A 24,129-nucleotide genomic window follows, 5' to 3' on the forward strand; every position below is an offset into this window, starting at 1 on the left:
CTATATCTTCTTCTGCACCGATTTCGAGAAAAACTTCTCAGATAATATAGTAGTGGTCGAGGAAAGCGTTGTGCAAAATTTTGGCAAGATTGGTCAAACAATGCGCTTGCAGTGGCTCTTGGGGTGAAAATCTGGCAATATACATATATGACAGCTATATCTAAATCTATAAAATTCACCAGTATATTGAGAGTCATAAGAAAATCCTTCCTGCAAAATTTGGACAGAATCGGTTAACAAATGAGCACATTTTTGCAATATTTCTCAAAATTGGACAAACATATATATGAGAGCTATACCTTAGTCTGAAACGATTTCGAGCAAACTCCTCAGATACTGTGGCAGTTGTCGAGGAAAGCGTTTTGCAAATTTTTGGCTAGATGGTCAATAAATGCGCTTGCTGTGACTCTAGAAGTTAAAATCGGGCGATATAAATATATGAAAGCTATATCTAAATCTGAACCGATTTCCATGAAATTCACCAGTAATATTGAGAGTCAAGAGAAAATCCCTCCTGCCAAATTTCGAGAGAATCGGGTTACAAATGACCATTTTATTGCATTATTACTGAAAATCGGACGAACATATATAGGGGAGCTATATCTAAATCTGAACCGATTTTGACCACACTCTGTGTATATTGTGGTAGTCGTCGAGGAAAGCGTTGTGCAATACTTTGTCCAGATTGGTCAATAAATGTGCTTGCAGTGGCTTTAGGAGTGAAAATCAGGCGATATATATATATGAGAGCTATATCTAATTTTGAACCGATTTCCTTGATATTCACCAGTAATGTCGAGAGCCGTAAAAGTATCCTTCCTGCCAAATTTCGAGGGAATCGGTTAAGAAATGACTATTTTTTTGCATTATTACTAAAAATCGGACGAACATATATATGGGAGCTATATCTAAATCTGAATCGATTTTGACCACACTCTGTGTATATTGTGGTAGTCGTCGAGGAAAGCGTTGTGCAATACTTTGTCAAGATTGGTCAATAAATGTGCTTGCAGTGGTTTTAGGAGTGAAAATCAGGCGATATATATATATGAGAGCTATATCTAAATTTGAACCGATTTCCTTGAAATTCACCAGTAATGTCGAGAGTCGTAAAAGTATCCTTCCTGCCAAATTTCGAGAGAATCGGTTAAGAAATGACTATTTTTTTGCATTATTACTGAAAATCGGACGAACATATATATGGGAGCTATATCTTAATCTGAACCGATTTTGACCACACTCTGTGTATATTGTGGTAGCCGTCGAGGAAAGCGTTGTGCAATACTTTGTCCAGATTGGTCAATAAATGTGCTTGCAGTGGCTTTAGGAGTGAAAATCAGGCGATATATATATATATATGAGAGCTATATCTAAATTTCAACCGATATCCTTGAAATTCACCAGTAATGTCGAGAGTCGTAAAAGTATCCTTCCTGCCAAATTTCGAGAGAATCGGTTAAGAAATGACTATTTTTTTGCATTATTACTGAAAATCGGACGAACATATATATGGGAGCTATATCCAGATCTGAACCGATTTTTTCAATAGGCTTCGTCTCTAGGCCGAAAAACATGCCTGTACCAAATTTTAAGACGATCGGATTCAAACTGCGAGCTGTACTTTGTACACAAATTAATATGGACAGACGGGCGGACAGACAGACGGACGTAGCTAAATCAAATTAGAAAGTGAGTCAATCGGTATACTTAGCAATGGATCTATTTCTCATCCTTTTGGGTGTTACAAACTAATTCTCTAAGTTATAATACCCTGTACCACAGTAGTGGTGTAGAATATAACAAGTAAGAAGGTGCTAAGATCGGCCGTGCCGAATCTTATATACCCTCCACCATGGACAGTATTTGTCGAGTTCTTTGTGCAAACAAAGAATAAGGAATAAAAACTGTTATGGTATTGCAGCTATATCAAGTTATAGTCCTATTCGGGCCATAAATGAATTGAATGCCGAACTTTGTAAAAGTCATTGTGTAAAATTTCAGTCCATTCGGATAAAAATTGCGCCTTGTAGGGGCTCGAGGAGCAAAATAAGAAAATCGGTTTATATGGGAGCTGAATCAAGCTATAGATCGATTCAGACCATATTGGACATGGGAGGATCATGGGAAAAGTCATTGTACAAAATATCTGCCATATCTGAAGAGAATTGCGCCCTCTAGAGGCTCAAGAAATCAAGATCCCAGATCGGTTTATATGGCAGGTATATCAGGTTATGCACCGATTTACGCCATACCAAGCACAGTGGTTGGAAGGCATAACAAAATACCTATCCCAGCCAAATCTGCCGAGAATTGCGCCCTCTAGCGGCTCAAAAAGTCAAGATCCAAGATCAGTTTATATACCAGCTATACCTAGTTATGGACCGATTTGAACCATACTTAGCAAAGTTGTTGGAAGTTGTATCAAAACACCACGTGCAAAATTTTAGCCAAATCGGATCAGAATTGCGCCCTCCAGAGGCTCAAAATTCAAGACCCAAGATAGGTTTATATGGCAGCTATATCAGGTTATGAAACGATTTGAACCATACTAAGCACAGTTATTGGAAGTGATACCAAAACACCACGTGCAAAATTACAGCCAAATCGGATAAGAATTGTGCCCTCTAAAAGCTGAAGAAGTCAAGACCCATGATCGCTTTATATTCCAGCTATATCAGGCTATGAACCAATTTGATTCATACTAAACACAGTTGTTGAAAGTAGTACCAAAACACCACGTGCAAAATTACAGCCTCATCGCACAAGAATTGGGCCCTCTAGAGGCTCAAGAAGTCAAGACCCAAGATCGGTTTATATGGCAGCTATATCAAAACATGGACCGATTTGACCCATTTACAATCCCAACCAACCGACACTAATAAAAATATTTTTGCAAAATTTTAAGCGGCTAGCTTTATCCGTTCGAAAGTTAGCGTGCTTTCGACAGACAGACGGACGGACGGACATGGCTAGATGGACTTAAAATGACATGACGATCAAGAATATATATACTTTATGAGGTCTTAGACGCATATTTCGAAGTGTTACAAACACAATGACGAAATTAGTATACCCCCATCCTATGGTGGAGGGTATACAAATTTTGAAAAAAAAAGTTTAATTTGAGATGTTGGAGTGTTTACGCGAGGATGTGGAATGTGAACATCTTTACAGACAGTAAACTGGCCATCAGGGCAAAAACAACCAACCAAGGTAAGGCCACAAGCAGTCTTGGAGTGTAAGAAGGAGGTTAACGTTTTCTCTGAGAACGGCACAATCCACATCGTTTGGGTGCCGGGTCATAGCGGAGTAACGGGGAATGAAAGAGCAGACGATTTGACAATGAGGCCAGAGGACAGCCGTCAATAAACTTGATTAACCTGAAGCCTTTCGGGTCAACCCAGTTCGAGTTAAGGACCCGGGCGACGAACACGGACGTAACACTGTGGAATCGAAAGCGATCGGTAGGATGACGAAAGTCCTATAAAGAGATCCGGATAGTGAGAAGACGAGGCTATTACTGGAAGGAAGTAAAACGGAGGTGAAGTATAGTTTTCGGTGTCATAACGGGACACATAGGACTACGAGCTCATTAATGCAAAATATGTGCGGCAAATGATAACATGTCAGGGACTATGGTGAAGAAGATGATAAGTTGTAGCATTTCCTATATCAGTGCCCGGCTTTCGAGGCTAATAGACAACGACCCAGGGGTGGCTACACTATACCAGACATAAACCAACTCAGGGTCGTGATGTGGAAAACTATTAGGAATTTTGTAAGTAGCACGGAGTTTGTGATTTCCATTTTTATACCCTCCATCAAAGGATGTGGGTATACTAATTTCGTCATTCTGTTTGTAACACCTCGAAATAGGCGTCTGAGACCCATTAATGTATATATATCATGATGACATTTTAAGTCGATCTAGCCATGTCCGTCCATCCCTCCGTCTATCTGTCGAAAGCACGCTAACTTTCGAAGGAGTAAAGCTAGGCGCTTGAAATTTTGCACAAATACTTTTTATTAGTGTGGGTCGGTTGGGATTGCAAATAGGACAAATCGGTCCATGTTTTGATATAGCTGCCATATAAACCGATCTTGGGTCGTGACTTATTGAGGCTCTAGAGGGCGCAATTCTTATCTTATTTGGCCTAAATTTTGCATGAGGTGTTTTGTTATGATTTCCAACAACTGCGTTAAGTGTGATTCCAAGCGGTCCATAACCTGATATAGCTGTCATATAAACCGATCCGGGGTCTTGACTTCTTGAGCCTCTAGAGGGCACAATTCTAGCCTCTAGAGGCGCAATTCTCATCAGATTTGGCTGAAATTTTGCATGAGGTGTTTTGTTATGACTTTCAACAAATGTGCTTAGTATGGCGCAAATCGGTACATGACCTGATATATCTGTCATATAAACCGATCTGGTATCTTGACTTTTTGAGCCGCTAGAGGGCGCGATTCTCATCCGACTCGGCTGAAATTTTGTATGAGGTGTTTTGTTATGACTTCCAACAAATGTGCTCAGTATGACGCAAATCGGTACATAACCTGATAAGGCTGCCATATGAACCGATCTTGGATCTTGATTTTTGAGCCTCTAGAGGTCTCAATTCTCATTCGATTTGACTGAAATTTTGCACATAGTGCTTTGGTATCATTTTCATCATCTGTTCTTTGTATGGTTTAGATCGGTCCATAACCTGATATAGCTGCCATATAAAGCGATCTGGTATCTTGACTTTTTGAACCTCTAGAGGGCGCAATTCTCATCAGATTTGGCTGAAATTTTGCATGAGGTGTTTTGTCATGACTTCCAACAAATGTGCTTATTATGGCGCAAATCGGTTCATAACCTGATATAGCTGCCATATAAACCGATCTGGTGTCTTGACTTTTTGAGCCTCTAGAGGGCGCAATTCTCATCAGATTCGGCTGAAATTTTGTTTGAGATCTTTTGTTATGACTTTTAACAAATGTGCTTAGTATGGCGCAAATCGGTACATAACCTGATATAGCTGCCATATAAACCGATCTGGTATCTTGATTTCTTGAGCCGCTAGAGGGCGCAATTCTCATCCGATTTGGCTGAAATTTTGCATGAAGTGTTTTGTTATGACTTACAATGACTGTGGCAAGTACGGTTCAAATCGGCCAATAATCTGGTATAGCTGCCACATAAACCGATCTTGGATCTCGACATCTTGATCCGCTAGAGGGCGCAATTTTCATCTGATTTGACTGAAATTTTGCACATAGTGTTTTGGACATAGTGTTCTTTGTATGGTTTAGATCAGGTCATAACCTGATATACCTGCCATATAAACCGATCTTGGATCTTGACTTCTTGAGCCGCTAGAGGGCGCAATTCTCATCCGATTTGACTGAAATTTTGCACATAGTGTTTTGTTATGACTTCCAACAAATGTGCTCAGTATGGCGCAAATCGGTTCATAACCTGATATAGCTGCCATATAAACCGATCTGGTGTCTTGATTTTTCTCATCAGATTCGGCTAAAATTTTGTTTGAGATCTTTTGTTATGACTTTTAACAAATGTGCTTAGTATGGCGCAAATCGGTACATAACCTGATATAGCTGCCATATATACCGATCTAGGATATTGACTTTTTGAACCTCTAGAGGGCGCAATTCTCATCAGATTCGGCTGAAATTTTGCACATAGTGTTTTGTTATGACTTCCAACAAATGTGCTCAGTATGGCGCAAATCGGTCCATAATCTGATATACCTGCCATATAAACCGATCTTGGATCTTGACTTCTTGAGTCGCTAGAGGGCGCAATTCTCATCCGATTCGGCTGAAATTTTGTTTGAAATCTTTTGTTATGACTTTTAACAAATGTGCTTAGTATGGCGCAAATCGGTACATAACCTGATATAGCTCCCACATAAACCGATGTGGTATCTTGACTTTTTAAGCCTCTAAGGGCGCAATTCCCATCAGATTTGGCAGAAGAAAGATATTACACAATGACTTCTACAATGTTCGGCATTCAATTCATTTATAGTCCGAATCGGACCATAATTTGATATAGCTCCAATAACATAACAGTTCTTATTCAATAATCGTTGTATGCCTAAAAAGAGATACCGCGCAAAGATCTCGACATATGCGATCCATGGTGGAGGGTATATAGGAATCGGCCCGCCCGAACTTAGTACGCTCTTACTTGTTCGAGGTTACTTTTAATCTTTAGAGTGCCTCATAGTGGCATGAGGCAGATTACTATTCACACTTTCTTTTCAATTTAACCTCACTTATAAAACACCTTCGATTTGGTTTACTACAATAGCACTGATTCTTTCCATTTACTTATTGACTTTACTATATTTTGTTTGCACTAAGCCTATACATTTAAAATTCATTGAATTATTCAAATGCTTAAATATTAATCATACGCCTCTTGGGTGCCTCGGTTAATTATAGTTATACGCACCAAGTAATTGCTATCATTGACTCGCAGTCATAAAGGTGTGTTGTCATTAAAAATTAAAATTGAATGCAAGTAAAAGCACATAAAGTTCGAAAGGACCAAACATTGAATCTTTTTTTAATGAATTTATAAATTTGTTTAGTTTGTATGGGAATTCCAAGTGGCAAAGAATAAAATCAGGTGATAAGTCTGTTGAGATTATTACAGTCAATGTGCAGTGAATGCAGTGTATTCGGAAATCTCAGACTTATTAGGCTCAAATATCAATCAGGCAGGATATACAGACTTAATCGTATCAGGAAATGATTGGGAGAAATCTTTCCAAACCACCTAATGTTACACAGCCTTGGTGTAGAATATAAAAGTAGAAATTAAACTGCTAGAGACTGCATTTAAATCTAATTTTTTGGTCCTTTAAAAAGGATTTTTCTTGTAAATTGTTAACATAAGAACATCCATTTCCTAACAAAGTGAAATTCAAAACAAAAAACCTTGCAGGATTTTCACATGCGTTACCTTGAGTCAAAGTTATTGTCTTTCAAAACCATAAACCCTGATTAAAGTAAAACCTTTGAAATGAATCCTTAGGAGAAAAAAAAACACACACATTTTCGTTGATAATTCTTTGTTGTATTTACCCTTTGAGTATGCCAACTACCAAAGCGGTTGAAATATGTCTTTGCCTCCTTTTTGTCATATTTATTTCATGCCACACCACTATAAGCATTTTTTTTCTGTGTGTATCTTTTCAGGCCCTTACAGCAAGTTCACCTTGGCAGCGTCGTTTATGCTTTGCTTTACCCTTTACCATGCGATCGCTGTTGACATTTTTCCGTACCGCAGGCGTGGTGGGTGGCAATCCGGTTGCATTGCCTCATGTCTTTCTGCAGGTAAGTTATGCGCCGCCTTGTGGCACAACCACCAACTATAGGTTCCTTCCTACTTCCGTTCAGTTTTCCTTTGGCCTGGCCCTTCGCATGGCCTTACAGTTAGTTTACAAGCCCTGAAAGTAGCGCGTCAGCTCCCTTCACCCATCATTTTTGCTATTGTTATTGCTACAAAGTGGTATTACATCAAGCCGCCATGGGGTTGAAACACCCTTAAGGCCAAATTGTGTAACTTAAAATGAAATTTAAATATTTACTGAAATTTGTAGAAAAAAATTGAATTTTAAGTGAGTAGTGAATAGAGCGGTTTTTGTACCCACCCCCGAAGGATGGTGGTATATTCATTTTGCCATTCCGTTTGCAACACATCGAAATTTCCATTTCCGACCCTTCAAAGTATATATATTCTTGATACGCGTAAAAATCTAAGACGATCTAGCCATGTCCGTCGGTCTGTCCATCTGTCCGTCTGACCATCTGTCCGTCTGTCTGTTGAAATCACCCTACAGTCTTTAAAAATAGATATATTGAGCTGAAACTATGCACAGATTCTTTTTTTTGTCCATAGGCAGGTTAAGTTCGAAGATGGGCTTTTTCGGACTATATCTTGATATAGCCCCCATATAGACCGATCCGCCGATTTAAGGTCTTAGGCCCATAAAAGCCACATTTGCTGAAATTTGAATGTGTTACGCCGCTCGACATCCTTCTTCAATTTGGCTATAGATTTGGATACAGCTGCCATATAGACCGATATCTCGATTTTGGGGTTTGGGCCTATAAAATTCGCTTTTATTGTCGCCGAAATTTGGGACAGTGAGTTGTTTTGGGGCCTCGACATTCTTCTTCAAACTGGCCCAGATCGGTCCATATTTGGATATGGATATTGGCCATATAGACCGATCTCTCGATTTTAAGTATTGGGCCCATAAAAGGCGCATTTATTTTCCGATTTCACCGAAATTTGGGACAGTGAGTTTTTTAAAGCCGAGTCCGAACGGCGTCCCCCAGTGCGACACCTAGTCTTATATAAAGGGTGATTTTTTTGAGGTTAGGATTTTCATGCATTAGTATTTGACAGATCACGTGGGATTTCAGACATGGTGTCAAAGAGAAAGATGCTCAGTATGCTTTGACATTTCATCATGAATAGACTTACTAACGAGCAACGCTTGCAAATCATTGAATTTTATTACCAAAATCAGTGTTCGGTTCGAAATGTGTTAAAATTTTGACAAATTTTGTTCAGCGATGAGGCTCATTTCTGGTTGAATGGCTACGTAAATAAGCAAAATTGCCGCATTTGGAGTGAAGAGCAACCAGAAGCCGTTCAAGAACTGCCCATGCATCCCGAAAAATGCACTGTTTGGTGTGGTTTGTACGCTGGTGGAATCATTGGACCGTATTTTTTCAAAGATGCTGTTGGACGCAACGTTACGGTGAATGAACACATTTCGAACCGAACACTGATTTTGGTAATAAAATTCAATGATTTGCAAGCGTTGCTCGTTAGTAAGTCTATTCATGATGAAATGTCAAAGCATACTGAGCATCTTTCTCTTTGACACCATGTCTGAAATCCCACGTGATCTGTCAAATACTAATGCATGAAAATCCTAACCTCAAAAAAATCACCCTTTATAAAAATTAATTTGTGTTTGTTTGTTTGATTGTGTGTTCCTTATAGACTCGGAAACGGCTGAACCGATTTTCTTGAAATTTTCACAGATAGTGCATAATGACCCCGTGGTGAAAATAGGGTACTGCATTTTTTGATATTTGAAGGGGGGCGAACCTTCCCCCTTACCCTAATTTTCAGAAACACCAGATCTCGGAGATGGGTGGTGCGATTTAAGCGAAATTTTGTGTGCTCTCATATAATACCCTAATAATAAAAATTTTGTTATCCAAATTACGGATGGGGTACCTAGGGGGGCTGCCCCACCCCAAAACCTACCAAACATATATTTAGAACAATTACGACAATATGGGACTCAAATGAAAGGTATTGAGGATAAGAAAACGTATCTGATATCCAATTGTCGGACCAAGTGCTAGGGGGACCACCCCAAGCCCCCCCTAAATCGGACATATTTACCGACCATGGCAATATGGGACTCAAATGAAAGGTATTTGCGAGTAGAATACGAATCTGATGTCCAAATGTGGGATCACGTTTCTGGGGGTTCACCCCTTTCCCAAAATACCCCCCGAACAGGACTTATTTACTGACCATGGGAATATGGGTCTTAAATAAAGGGTATTTGAATGTAAAATACAAATCTGATATCCAAATATGGGACCAAGTGTTTGGGGGGCCGCCTCTCACCAAAAACATCCCCCAAAGGGGACAAATTTACGACCATAGCAACATGGGGCTCAAATGAAAGGTCTTTGGGAGTTAAGCACGAATTTGATCAATATTCGGGAAAAGTGTCTACGGGACCACGCCACCTCCACAACACCACCCAAATAGTAAGTATTTTCTAACTATTGCAATATGAGGCTCAAATAAGAGGGTTTTCAAAGTGAAACACGAGCCTGATATATATTTTCAAGGCCAACTCACTGAGTGGCCGCCCGTCCCCCAAAACACCCCCCAAGCCGGTCATGTTTGCCGACTATGGACGTATTTGCTCACCAAGACAATTTGGGTCTTGAGGAGAGTGAAACTAAATATTCATAGTTTTTAGGGCAAATACCCCAAACCGGACATATTTGCTGACTTTTGCAGCAAGGAGTTTAAATGAGATTAGAAAACGAATTTGATATACAATTTTGAGGCCAATGGCAATATGGGGTTCAAATAAATGATATATGAGAAAAGAGCACGTTGCTGATATATTTTCCGGGCTTAGTGTTTGGGAGACTACCCCAATCCCCAAAACACCCCTAAATCGGTCATATTTACCGACCATGTGAATGTGGAGCTTAAATGAAAGGCATTGGGAGGTAGAGCAGGAATTGATACCCATTTTCGGGACAAATTTTCCCAAAATACCCATCAAACAGCAATTTTTTACTGACCATCACAATATGGGGCTCAAAAAAAGGTATTTGGGAGTAGAATACGAATTTGATATCCAAATGTAGGACCATGTATTAAGGGCATCACCCCTTCGCCAAAACAACCCCCAAAAGGTCAAAATTTTTCGACCATGCCAATATCTGGCTCAAATGAAAGGTATTTGAGATTAGAAAACGAATTTGATTTTGGGTCTATGTGTTCGGGGGGACGCCTCATCCTGTAAACTCCTCTTAAGCTATTTGAAAGAAGAGCACGATGCTGATATTTTTTCAGGGCCAAGTATCTGGGGGACCACCTCTCCCCCGAAAACACCACTAAATCAGACATCATGAGAATATCGGGCTGAAATGAAGTATTTTAAGAATAGAGTACATCCAAACTTAAATTCGTAGACCAATAAAGATCATGTGGGATTCAGATAAAGGCACTTATATTGTCAAACTGTTAGTCAAGTTTGCGTGGTATTTCACTAAAAGATCTTTAATTGTCGAAAATAAATATTCCAAGGAAACTTTTGTTCCATATAAAGTAAAAGAAGGTGCAGCGGAGCGGGCCTGGGTCAGCTAGTGTTATATAAAATATCATCAAAATCTGGTCGGGGTCGGGCCTTAATGGGTTTACTAAGACTCCATTCGGAGAAACAACCTTAAATTTTGCTTTGGTCATCATTACTATCCCAAAAATTCACATTGTTTTTCTTCTATGCAATGTAGGGCATATAAAAGTCCCCTCAGCCTAACATCTTCTAGCTTTCCCTACAGCTATGTTTTGGTTTTTCCGGTAGCAGTCTAAAGTGAAAAATTTATGAGAACTGCAATGAATTGCCAGCGTTTGCGACCTGATTTGCCAGGAAATGCCATGCCGAAATAAAAAAAAAAAACAAAATCAAATACCCAAACACCAAAAGGACTTGTTGTTGTTGTTTTTGCTATGGTTGTTGGCGTTGCTGTTGGTGTTGGTGTCGATGGTGGTGTCTCTTTCACATACTACTCATAGCCTTGGGGCTTAACGATTTTGATGTACTGGCTGGATAATGTTGTTTGTTTGTATTATTGTTATTGTTGTTGTTGAACATAACATCAGAGAACACCAAAATTTAATAGGAAATTTATTGGTTGGCTGTTCTTGTCGTTCTATACTACTCGGCCTTGCCACACATATGTGTATGTGAGTTCATTCGTATGTGTGAGCCTTTGTCACAAAATGAAATTGTTCATAAAATTGGTGAAACGTTGTTTGTTTTTTTTTTTTTTTGATTTCTTTACGCCTGCCATGACATTTTGACAAGTTGGACAGTGGTTTCTTGTGAGGGATAATAAAACCTTGAGAATGCCTTCAATTTTCGAAATAGATGGCAGAGGTAAGATTTAATGCGACTTAAAAGTGTATTATTTTCAAAAGGAACGCTAACTAATTGGACGCCACGGTTGTCATATCCGTCTATGACACTGAAAGCTGGGTTTCGAATCCTAGCTTGACATCAGAAAAAATTTTCAGCCCTGGCGTTATTTGTGAGGCACTTTGTCATGTGGGCGCAAATTTCAACCAATTTTTGGCGCCTTGTAGGTTTACAGCAAAGCCCTGAAGGGTTTCACTTGAAATGTTCCAAGTTCTGTTCCTAGAATCCAGTATTTTCAACCGTATTTTTTATAATGGTTGCCATTATTTCCAAACTCACTGTCTTGCATGTCGGTGCTGAACAATGCTCTTTGATTAAAATGCTTTGGATTTTGCTTTCTTTGCTGTCCCCATTGTTCTTCCTCTCTCTCTCACTCTAGCTCTCCCTCATGGATATGACAACATGCAAAGTCTCGCAGGGATTATTGGTTATTATTATTACAGCCAACAGGAGAGAAGAAATTTGAAATATTCAATGACTGAGAGGGGTTTTTTGCAAAACGCATTGTTTGGAGACTGACTTTTCCTGTTTCATGATTTTATAAATCTATAAAAGCGAAGAAAAAATAACGACGTTAATGGCAATTTTGTGTACTTATTACTTGGTTGGCTTTTTTTTTTTGTTGAAGCTCTGCTTGGTGGCTGTCTGTTTTTTGACGCAGTCATGTGTGGGGTGGGATTTCATGCGTTATTCCTTGGTATGGGTGGGAGGTTGGGGTGGTTGTATAAGGTATGTGTATTGATGGTAGTAATCGTTTTATTTATTTAAGAGCTGACATGACAAATATCTATCTTTCAGCGTTTGTCGTCTACTCCCGCCTTTTTTTTCCTTTGGTGATGATGATGATGCTTGCCAGTAGGTGTGGGGAGTGTCATTTCTGAGCATTTTACAAGTCATAATTTAATAATAACTTGTCTTAGAGACGACGCATGCCAAAGGAACGTAAATATTGAACAATAAAATTATGCGTTTATAAACGGGCGAAAGAAATGAGGACATAGCAGGGGATCTATCATATAAAGCAAGGAACATAAATAACTGCAATAAAATGAGGAGAAGGACGAGCAAAAGGATTTTCTACCATAATTGGCTATTTTTGGGAACAGCTTTTATTTTGACAAAACGCTAGGGAAGCGAAAGAAGATGCAAGAAAAAAAGTAAAAAAAAAATGTCGACTAAATTTGCTATCAAACTTAACAGGGCAAACTTCCCCCATATCAATGAGTGCAGTCCTATTTAAGTTTAACTTCAATGATAAGGTGCTTCCTTTTATAGCCGAGTCCGAACGGCGTGCCGTAGTGCGACACCTTTTTGGAGAGAAGTTTTACACGGGAGGGGAAACCACCGCAGAAAATGTTTTCTGATGGTCCCGCCAGGATTCGAACCCAGGCGTTCAGCATCATAGGCGGACATGCTGACCTCTGCGCTGCGGTGGTATATTGGACTTGACATTCAAACAAACTTCGAGAAAAATATCCTAGAAAATTAAATTTAGTAGAAATTTTACAAAAATAGTCAATTTTGCCCAATTTCTCTGAGAAAAACTTATTTCCAGCAAATTTTCTAAGAAAAGCTAATTTTAACGAAGTTTTCTTTGTGAATCAAATTTTGTTAAAATATTCAGTGAAATTCGACTTTGTGCTTAAGCCAGAGATCGCAATACACCCCAACCACTATGGGATGCGTTTCGTAATTTGGTTAGAAAAACTCATCGGCCATATTAGGTGTGAAGGCTGCAAAGGCCGTACGTTGGTGGGTTGTAATTATATCGAATTTATTGCGAAAACTCCCCTATGGCATAAATACCACATTTACCCACACTCGACAACCCTGTTTTTCTTTTACCCACACTCGACAACCCTGTCATTCTTTTTCCCAAATGCATGCGTTTGTGTAAAGGCAGATTTCTGTCTACACAATTACACTACTCGCATGGCATACACATGATTCTGTGCATCTTTTGGAAGTTATATTGATGGCTTCGAACGCTAGACAACGGCAACGGTTCTCGCTGTTGCTCCGTGTGCCCAGGTTAGAATCCCAGTATATTATTGGGTTGCTCAAAAAAGAAAAAAAATTAAAAAAAAAAAAAATAAGTAAAAAAATTATATTTGATTAAAGTTCATTCTAAGTTTTATTAAAAATGCATTGACTTTCTTTTAAAAAATCCGCAATTAATTTTTGGGCAACCCAATAGCTGGCAGGGCCCTCCTCGCTGCGCCTTCTTTAACTCTCTAATATCTTTTTAAGATGGTAACACTTCGCCCTGAATGTGGATATCGAATTCGTGCTACTGTAGCCTATGTCCTCCTACGACGCTGAACGCTGAACGAATCCTTGTGGAACTTCGGACAACATTTAAAGCGTTGGTTATCCTTTCTTAATTCTTAATACATTTGCGAGGTACATTGCCATGCATGGTCATGTAAAAAATTTTCCCCAAAGAGGTGTCGCACTGCGGCACGCCGTTCAGACTTGGTGGTAAAAAAGGTCCCTTATCATTGATAAACTCAACTTAAATCGGAAAGCTCTAACTGATGTGTGAGAAGTTTGCCCCTGCTCGGTTCCTGGGCAAATTTTTTACTCTACTGCCAAATGCCTTACTTTTAAGTCCCATATTACCGTATTGGTAAATATTTCGGGTTTAGGGTGTATTTCGGGGGTGATCACTTGGCCATTTAAGTAAATATAAGATTCGTGCTCTACTTTTAGATGGTATGATCGGTAAATAGGTTGTGTTTGACGTTGGGGTGGACCCCACGTTCTTTGTCCCCATAATGAATATAAACTTCCGGAAAATCAATAAATTTCCGCTTTTATATAATAAGGAGGCATTTTGGGGTGGGGCGGCTCCCCACACAAATGGCTCTATAATGTCGTGATTGGTCTACATAAACATTTGGCGGGTTTTGAGCGGCCTCCCCGTCACCCGTTTTTGGTGACTATTAGAGTGCATTTTTGAAAATGAGGGTAATGAGAAGTGCTTTTCAGGGTAGACATTTCGACTCAAATATGGATATCAAATTCGTGTCCACTCCCAAATCCCTTTACTTTGAGCCCCATATTGTCATGGTCGGTAACTATGAACCGTTTGGAGGGTATTTTGGGGCTGGGGCGGCCACCGGCACTTTGCCCTGAAAATAGATGTCAAATTCGTTTTTTACTTCGAAATACCATTGGTTTAAGTTCCATATTGCTATAGTCGGTACGCTTTTCTACTTTCAAATACCTTTCATTTCAGTCCCATATTGGCTATCAACCTAGAATTGAACGCAAATTTTAATGTCATATTTTTAATCTATTCCCAAATATCTTTCATTTGAATCCCATATAGCCATGGTCGGCTGATATGCCCATTTGGGGGTATTTGAGGCTGGGGCGACCTCCCATTACTTGAACCTAATTAGTAATCTATTGCCGGATACTTTTCATTTGAGTCCCATATTGAAAGGAACGTCGAATATATCTGTTTAGAGGAGTTTTGGGGTTGGGGGCGGCCCTCTGATTACTTGAACCCAAAATGTAATACGATATTAATTTTTGCTTTTGGGCAGCATTTTTGTGGTAAGAGGGAGGGTCCGCCACCATCTATAATATCTAAAAATTTCCGAATACCTTTCATTTAAGCCCCAAATTGATTTGGACTACCAATTTATCTGCTTTTAGACATTTTGGGGTTAATGCGACTTCCTGTGTACCAATTTGTAATACTATATTTGTATTCTACTCTTCAATACCTTTCATTTGATATCCATATTGTCTTTATCAGTCCACTTGTGATTTTGGATGGTATTTTTGGGGTAACGGGGAGGGTCCTCCCCCTTCCGATATCAACAAATTATAAAGCATATTTCTTCTTCCTATTCGTAATCATATTCGTAATCTTCTTCCGAATGCCTTTCATTTGAGTCCCATATTGTCTGTGCTAGTCCATTGAACCTATTTTAGGGGGTTTTGGAGTTGGGGCGGCCCACCAGTTTTTTTAGACCCAATTCTTAATATGAAGTTCGTATTCTACTCCTGAATATCTTTCATTTGAATTCCATCGGTACACTTTTATTTTTGGGTGGTACTTCTGGGATAAGGGGGAGGGTCCGCCCCCCTTCCAATATCAAAAAATTATAAAGCCTTTGTTTTCTTCCAGACCAACCTACATAATCTGTGAAAATTTCAAGATAATCGGTTCAGCCGTTTTTGAGTCTATACGGAACAAACACAAATTCATTTTTATATATAAGATTGCTCCTTCCAGACCATATTCGTAATCTACTCCCGAATAGCTTTCAGTTGAGTTCAATATTGTCATTATAATTATTTTAAGGGGTTGTGGTGTCGGGGCAGCTCCCTAGGTACTTGGACCTATCTTTTGATATCAAATTTGTATTCACCTCCTTCTTGAGTCCCTATTGTCCCGATCGGCCCAATTTTATTTTTGGGTGACACTTTTGGGGTAAGGGGGAGGGTCCGCCCCCATTACGACATCAAAAAATTTTATATTCTATTGCTCCTTCCGTGCCACTCCCAACAATCTGTGAAAATTTCAAAGAATTGGGTTTGAGTCTATATGGAACAAACAAATTTACAAACCCACAAACAAACATATAGATACCGTCCTGATACTAACGTCCCGATAGATACTAACGTCCTGAGCAAAGCCTTAGGATAGAAGTAGGAAATGTCTACGGTTATAGTTCAGTGGAAAAAGACTTGCCCTAAATCTCGTAACACCCATGATTTCGCGATTTATTGTAATTTGCAAATAACTTCATTTGACAAGTATTTTGATATGTAACATAGGTGACCATGGTGGCGTATGTTGTATGGGATATGTGGGTATAATTATCAAACAGTAATCATTCGCACCCATGCACAATGCATTTATACCTGCCCCATTTCCCATGTCAGATTTTGATGACAGGTCCTATATTCTTTATTTAGACAAATTATATTGGCTTACATTTTTTTTCAATTTTTTTAAATATTTTTAACAATGTTTAAAAAACAAAACACTTTTAAACAATTCATAAAAAAAACGGATTGAAAAAAATTTTTTCCTTAACCACTACAATTTTGCAACAAACAAAAATTATTTTTTATACCCACAACCGAAGAATGGAGATATTGAGCTAAAACATTGCACAGATTCATTTTTTTCTATAAGCAGGTTCGAAGATGGGCTATATCGGACTATATCTTCATATAGCCCCCATATAGACCGATCCGCCGATTTAGGGTCTTACGCCCATAAAAGCCACATTTATTATCCGATTTTGCTAAAATTTGATACAGTGCGTTGTGCTAGGGCCTTCTACAGCCTTCTTCAATTTGGTCCAGTTCGGTTCAGATTTGGATGTAGCTGCCATATGGACCGATCTCTCGATTTAAGGTTTTGGACCCATAAACGGCGCATTTATTGTCTGATGTCGCTGAAATTTGGGACAGTGAGTTGTGTTAGGCCCTTCGACATCCCTCTTCAATGTGGCTCAAATCGAACCAGATTTGGATATAGCTGCCATATAGACCGATCTCTCGATATAAGTTTTTGGGCCCATAAAAGGCGCATGTATTGTCCGATGTCGCTGAAATTTGGAACAGTGAGTTGCGTTAGGCCCTTCGCCGTCCCCCTTCAATGTGGCTCAAATCGAACCAGATTTGGATATAGCTGCCATATGGACCGATCTCTCGATTTAAGGTTTTGGGGCCATAAAAGGCGCATTTATTATCCGATGTCGCCGAAATTTTAAATAGTGAGTTTAGTTAAGCCCCTCGACATACTTCTGCAACATGGCACAGATTGGTCCAGATTTGTTTGCTGCCATATAGACCGATCTCTCGATTTAAGGTTTTGGGCCCATAAAAAGCGCATTTATTGTCCGATGTCGCGGAAGTTTAGGACAGTGAGTTGTGTTAGGCCCTTCGACGTTCTTCTTCAATTTGGCCCAGATCGGTTCAGATTTGGTTATAGCTGCCATATAGACCGACCTCTCGATTTAAGGTCGAAGGCTCATAAAAGGCGCATTTATAGTCAGATATCGCTGAATTTTGGGACAGTGAGTTATGTTAACCCCCTCGACATACTTCTGCAATATGGCACAAATCGTTCCAGATTTGGATTAAGCTGTCATATAAACAGATAAGAATTCTTGAGCCTCTAGAGGGCGCAATTTCTATCCGAGTTAGCTGAAATTTTGTATATGTTGGTTTGTTGTGACTTCCAACAATTGTGCTAAGTATAGTTTATATCGGTCCATAACCTGATATAGCTCCCATATAAACCGACCTTGGGTCTTGACTTCTAGAGCTTCTAGAGGGCGCAATTCTTTTCCGATTGGAATGAAATTTTGCACGACGTGTTTTGTTGTTATATTCAATATATGTGTCGAGTATGGTTCAAATCGGTCCATGTTTTGATATAGCTGCCATATAAACCGATCTTGGGTCTTGACTTCTTGAGCCTCTAGAGTGCGCAATTCTTATCCGATTGGAATGAAATTTTGCACGACGTGTTTTGTTATGATATCCAACAACTCTGCCAAGTATGGTTTAAATCGGCCCATAACCTGATATAGCTGTCATATATACCGATCTTGGGTCTTGACTTCTTGAGCCTCTAGAGGGCGCAATTCTTATCCGATTTGAATGAATTTTTGCACGAAGTATTTTATTATGATATCCAACAACTGTGCCAAGTATGGTTCAAATCGGTTCATAACCTGATATAGCTGTCATATAAACCGATCTGGAATCTTGACTTCTTGAGCCTCTAGAGGTCGCAATAATTATCCGATTTGCCTGAAATTTTGTGCGACGGATCCTCTCATGACATACGTATTTATTACGGTCTGAATCGGTCTATAGCCCGATACAGCTCCCGTATAAATCGATCTCTCTATTTTTCTTCTTGAGCCCCCAAAGGCGCAATTCTTATTCGAATTGGCTGACATTTTATACAGTTTTCCAACATGTAATTTAATTGTGGTCCAAACCGGACCATATCTTGATATCGCTCTAATAGCAGAGGAAATCTTTTGTTATATCCTTTTTTGCCTAAGAAGAGATGGCGGGAAAAGAACTCGACAAATGCGATCCATGGTGGAGGGTTTATAAGATTCGGCCCGGCCGATCTTAGCACGCTTTTACTTGTTTTTTACTTACACATCACCTGTTCTTTGGCCAGTCCATCCTCCTTAACTTACAACCAGTTCATTCTGTTTGCAAGTACCAATATAAAAAACCTTAACTAACGATTTGATAAATGAAGATACAAAAAAACAGCAAAATAAATTTTTTATAAATTTCCCTTTTCATCTTCTAACGTCCATGTGGCAAACAACATAACACTTGCTATGCAGCTTCTCTGTAGAATATTTAAATTTCAGATCGATGGCTATTTCATATGAAAATCTTGCCCTTTATTTGGCAACAGCAAATTTCTACAGAGAAAAAATCCACATCCATAATTTATGATTGAAATATTCCATCACATGCAGGTGTATCCTTGTAAAATAAATGATTCCCGTTATTTCACGAGATGCGAGGCAATTTCGAAATCTGCTGCATCTAATTTATTTTTATAACCCTAATCATTCAAATTTTAATAAAAATTTCAAGAGAGTCTGGACAAAGGTAAAGAGATGGAGAGGGAGTAGCAAGGGAGGAAGAAGAGAGTTGGGAATTTTAAAAATATGTTCACTTACCAGTTTATGTTGTCCCTTGTTCGAGGAAAACCTTGAATCTTCGAAATGAGGCAACATTAAAGTAATGCACTTTATTTGCATAACAACAACGGCAACAACAAAATCCACTTTGCTTATATCAAATGATGTTGTTTTTAACGAAGCCTGTGTTTTGGTTTATTATTGAAAGCTTTACATGCCTCGGCAAAGTGTTTAAAGTTTTCAAGAGCCTTCACATTTTGAATAAATCCCCAAGTAAGCGCCAACTTTAACCATAAAATTTTCCATGGCAGTGCCACCACCATTATCAAATCACAGGAAAACAACATTTAAATTGCGAAACTAATGATGAACTTTGCCTCCCATTTTACCGCAACACAAACAGAGACTTCAATTAAGTTTTACCATACTAATAAAAAGGGTTATGATATGGGAAATGCACGCAAATCCCAATTTTTGGGATATTTTAGTAAATTGGCTGTAGAGGCTACAAATAAAGGGTGATTTTTTTGAGGTTAGGATTTTCATGCATTAGTATTTGACAGATCACGTAGGATTTCAGACATGGTGTCAAAGAGAAAGATGCTCAGTATGCTTTGACATTTCATCATGAATAGACTTACTAACGAGCAACGCTTGCAAATCATTGAATTTTATTACCAAAATCAATGTTCGGTTCGAAATGTGTTCAAATTTTGACAAATTTTGTTCAGCGATGAGGCTCATTTCTGGTTGAATGGCTACGTAAATAAGCAAAATTGCCGCATTTGGAGTGAAGAGCAACCAGAAGCCGTTCAAGAACTGCCCATGCATCCCGAAAAATGCACTGTTTGGTGTGGTTTGTACGCTGGTGGAATCATTGGACCGTATTTTTTCAAAGATGCTGTTGGACGCAACGTTACGGTGAATGAACACATTTCGAACCGAACACTGATTTTGGTAATAAAATTCAATGATTTGCAAGCGTTGCTCGTTAGTAAGTCTATTCACGATGAAATGTCAAAGCATACTGAGCATCTTTCTCTTTGACACCATGTCTGAAATCCCACGTGATCTGTCAAATACTAATGCATGAAAATCCTAACCTCAAAAAAATCACCCTTTATTGTTTGGTGAAAAAATTCTTTCATATATGAGTTGTGTGCTTTGCGTCTTGAGGACAAGGAGCTGTTTTAATACCCTCCACCAAAGGATGGGGGTATACTAATTTCGTCATTCTGTTTATAGCTCCTCGAAATATTTGTGTAAGACCCCATAAAGTATATATATTCTTCATCGTCATGACATTTTAAGTCGAACTAGCCATGTCTGACCGTCTGTCCGTGGGACGGACCGTCCGTCTGACTGTCGAACTTTCGAAGGAGTAAAGCTAGCCGCTTGAAATTTTGCAAAAATACTTCTTATTAGTGTAGGTCAGTTGGGATTGTAAATGGGCTATATCGGTCCACGTTTTGATATAGCTGCCATATTTAACCGATTTGGGATCTTGACCTCTTGAGCCGCTAGGGGGCACAATTCTTATCCGATTTGGATGAAACTTTGCATGAGGTGTTTTATTATGGCTTCCAACAACTGTGCTAAGAATAGTTCAAATCGTTCCATAACCTGATATAGCTGCCATATAAACCGTTCTGGGGTCTTGACTTCTTGTGCCACTAGAGGGAACAATTCCTATCCGATTTGGCTGAAATTTTGCATGAGGTGTTTTGTTATGACTTTCAACTACTGTGCTAAAAATTGTTCAAATCGGTCAATAACCTGATATAGCTACCATATAAACCGATCTGGGGTCTTGACTTCTTGAGCCACTAGAGGGCGCAATTCCAATCCGATTTAGCTGAAATATTGCATGAGGTGTTTTGTTATAACTTTCAACAACTGTGCTAAGAATTGTCCAAATCGGTGCATAACCTGATATAGCTGCCTTATAAACCTATATGGGATCTTGACTTCTTGAGCCATTAGTGGACGCAATTATTATCTGATTTGGCAGAGATTTTGTATAACGGCTACTCTCATGACTTTTAACACACGTGTCGAATATGTCATGAATCGGTTTAAAGCCTAATACAGCTCCCCTATAAACTGATCTCCCTATTTTACTTCTTCAGCCCTAAAGTGCGCAATTCTTACTAGATTTGTCTCAAATTTTACACAATTACTTCTACTATGGTCTCCAATATTCAGTTCAATTATGGTCCGAAATGAACCATTACTTGTGACCTTTCCCCCCTGGTTGTTATTGCCCTAATAGCCTGTTTACTGTCGGTAAAAATGTTTACACTCGAAGTCCTCGCATTAGTACCACATCACCTCACGCATTCCGTGATCGCCTGGATCTCCGCCTGCATGACCGTATTATGGTCAGGCAGTCTAAAACAGATCTCAGTCCCTGGGTTCTCAATGTAGACCCCCAGGCCCACTCTTTCCTCTAGCTTAGATCCTTCCGTGTAACATGATCTTCCAGATGGCAATACTAGGGCTTCGTCAGTCCAAGACTGTGCCGCTATCAGCAGTGAATCGCACTCGACCTCAAGTGTCGTCTCAGGTATCAGATCGGAAACCTCTTCCCTTTCGTCCAGGTTTCCTATCGTCGTCTCAACTATACCGCGATGGTATGAGCTGCTCCCACCCTCAATCCATTCTCCTATCGGCTTAAGTCTCATAGCCGCAGGGGCTGCCTCACATTTAATCTGTGTGTCAATGGGTCGGATATCTAGAATAGTCTCCAGAGCCATAGTGGGCGTGGCTCGTCTACGCCAAGACAACATGTTGACTGAACTTGTGTGGTCCTAAAGTTTCACTTTTGTTCCATAGCAGTCCACCAAACTACTGAGGCGTAAATCAGTATTGGTCTAATCACGCTTCTGTAGAGCCAATGAACTATCCTTGCATTCAGGCCCCATTTCTACATCTACATAGTGTCCAACGTATGTGGGCCTTCTCAATACGCTCCTGAATGTGGGCCTTCTCAATACGCTCCTGAATGTGGGCCTTCTCAATACGCTCCTGAATGTGACACTTTCAATTAAGTTTCCTATCAAAAATCACTCCTAAGTAAATGACCTTATCAGATTTCGAAATCGTTTTATTGAGAAAACGTGGTGCATCAAATTGTCCCACCTTCGTCTTCGTCGTGAACAAGCATATTTATGTCTTCTTTAGGTTTACATTAGGACCCCTGGGTCTAGCCCAGTCATATGCCATATGCAAAACCCTTTCGGCCCTTCTGCATAGCTGGTTCGGTTCCATACCTTTAAGAAGTAATATGACATCGTCTGCATAGCAGACGGGTTCAAATCTCTTCTCAGTTTGAATCCGCAATAGCTTATTTATGATGGTCAACCAACGGAATGGTGATAAAATGCCCCCTGTGGCGTGCCCTGTGTCACTTTCTCCCTTATATTTATGTCATGGGACACAGAATTTATCCACCTGTTCCTTAGCATATGGTTTATCCAGTCTCTTAGGACCCGGTCCACCCGGTACTGGTCTACTCTTTATCATGGTATTCATAATTCGTTCCATGGTTTTGAATAGAATGGACGTAAGGCTTATTACCCTGTAAACTTTTGGTGTCACATAACTTGCCTTGCCGGACTTGGGTTTAAACACCACCCTTGCTTCCTGCCAGACTTTCAGAGTATATGCAAGTCCTAGACACGCTGTGAAAATAGTGGCCAATAGAAACTAAACAATGAAAGTACTTTTTTGGCGAAAAAATTTAAAAAATTTAATATTTTTACACGTTTAGACTCTCAAATAGGACTTTGACAATTTTAGCAGCTTTGTGCAACAAAATTAGAATCTCAGATTTTTTACTAGTTTTTTTTCTGATTCGGATTTCTGCACCTTAGAACTCTTGTAACGTTATCTACGTGAAAAATTGATAAAATATACCCCGTAGCATGCACTATGCCACCCTTATTCTCATGCCGTGGGACCCACATTTTATCCACCCGTTGCTTGACGTGTGACGTATCCAGTCACTCAGGTCCAGTGTACGAACCCGAAACCTTTTCCTCGCAGTCGGTGACTTGATCGAAATACTATTCGACACAGAGTTACAAATTTCCAAACGGCGGCTTTATGTCGTAGATTTATCGTTCAAATTTTATCGATAGTTTGAATTCCATAAGTTTTCGTTCAAGTTCGTTGGATATGAGTTTAATAAAAATTTCATTAAAATTTTAATACCATAAAAAAAAACTTTCTAAAATTCAATTTTTTTTAAAAACAACATCTATAACTTTTTGTTAACCCTTTCTACCATTGTCTTTGTCTTTTTACTCAGTTAGAGAGAGAGAGAGGTGCCATAATGATTTAAGCTCGTGTGCACACAATCCAACACACGCACATACACATACACACACAAATAACCAAAACCCACAGATACCAACGGTAACCGTAATAAATCAGGCGTAATACATCATTAGAGCCCATATTGTGTTAATGAATTTTTAACACAGTTTTTCCAACAAAACTGCCTGCTCGCTTTCATATCCCCTCCTCCCCTTCGATGGCAAGAGAATGAGATAGACTTTGACGAAGAGCAACGAAGCATAAGAACAGAGCGCGAAAACACTTTAGCTGTGGCGGGGACAGCAAACAACAACAAAAGAGGAAAACCAGGTCCTAAAATAAGGTCATTTCTAAGATTTTTTTTCCCTGCCTTCGAG

At 39.4% G+C, this 24,129-nt stretch overlaps 1 protein-coding gene across 1 annotated transcript in view; it reads left to right on the plus strand.

Moving 5' to 3' along the window:
• Positions 1-24,129, plus strand: part of LOC106096217 (mucin-5AC) — a 165,078-nt gene that overhangs the window by 136,050 nt on the left and 4,899 nt on the right. The window contains exon 4 of the mRNA XM_013263860.2: positions 7,213-7,350. Coding sequence (XP_013119314.2) covers positions 7,213-7,350 — 138 coding nt within the window. The remainder of the gene's footprint in view (positions 1-7,212; positions 7,351-24,129) is intronic.

Source organism: Stomoxys calcitrans, chromosome 2, assembly GCF_963082655.1.
Source record: "Stomoxys calcitrans chromosome 2, idStoCalc2.1, whole genome shotgun sequence".
Classification (NCBI taxonomy): Eukaryota; Metazoa; Arthropoda; class Insecta; order Diptera; family Muscidae; genus Stomoxys; species Stomoxys calcitrans.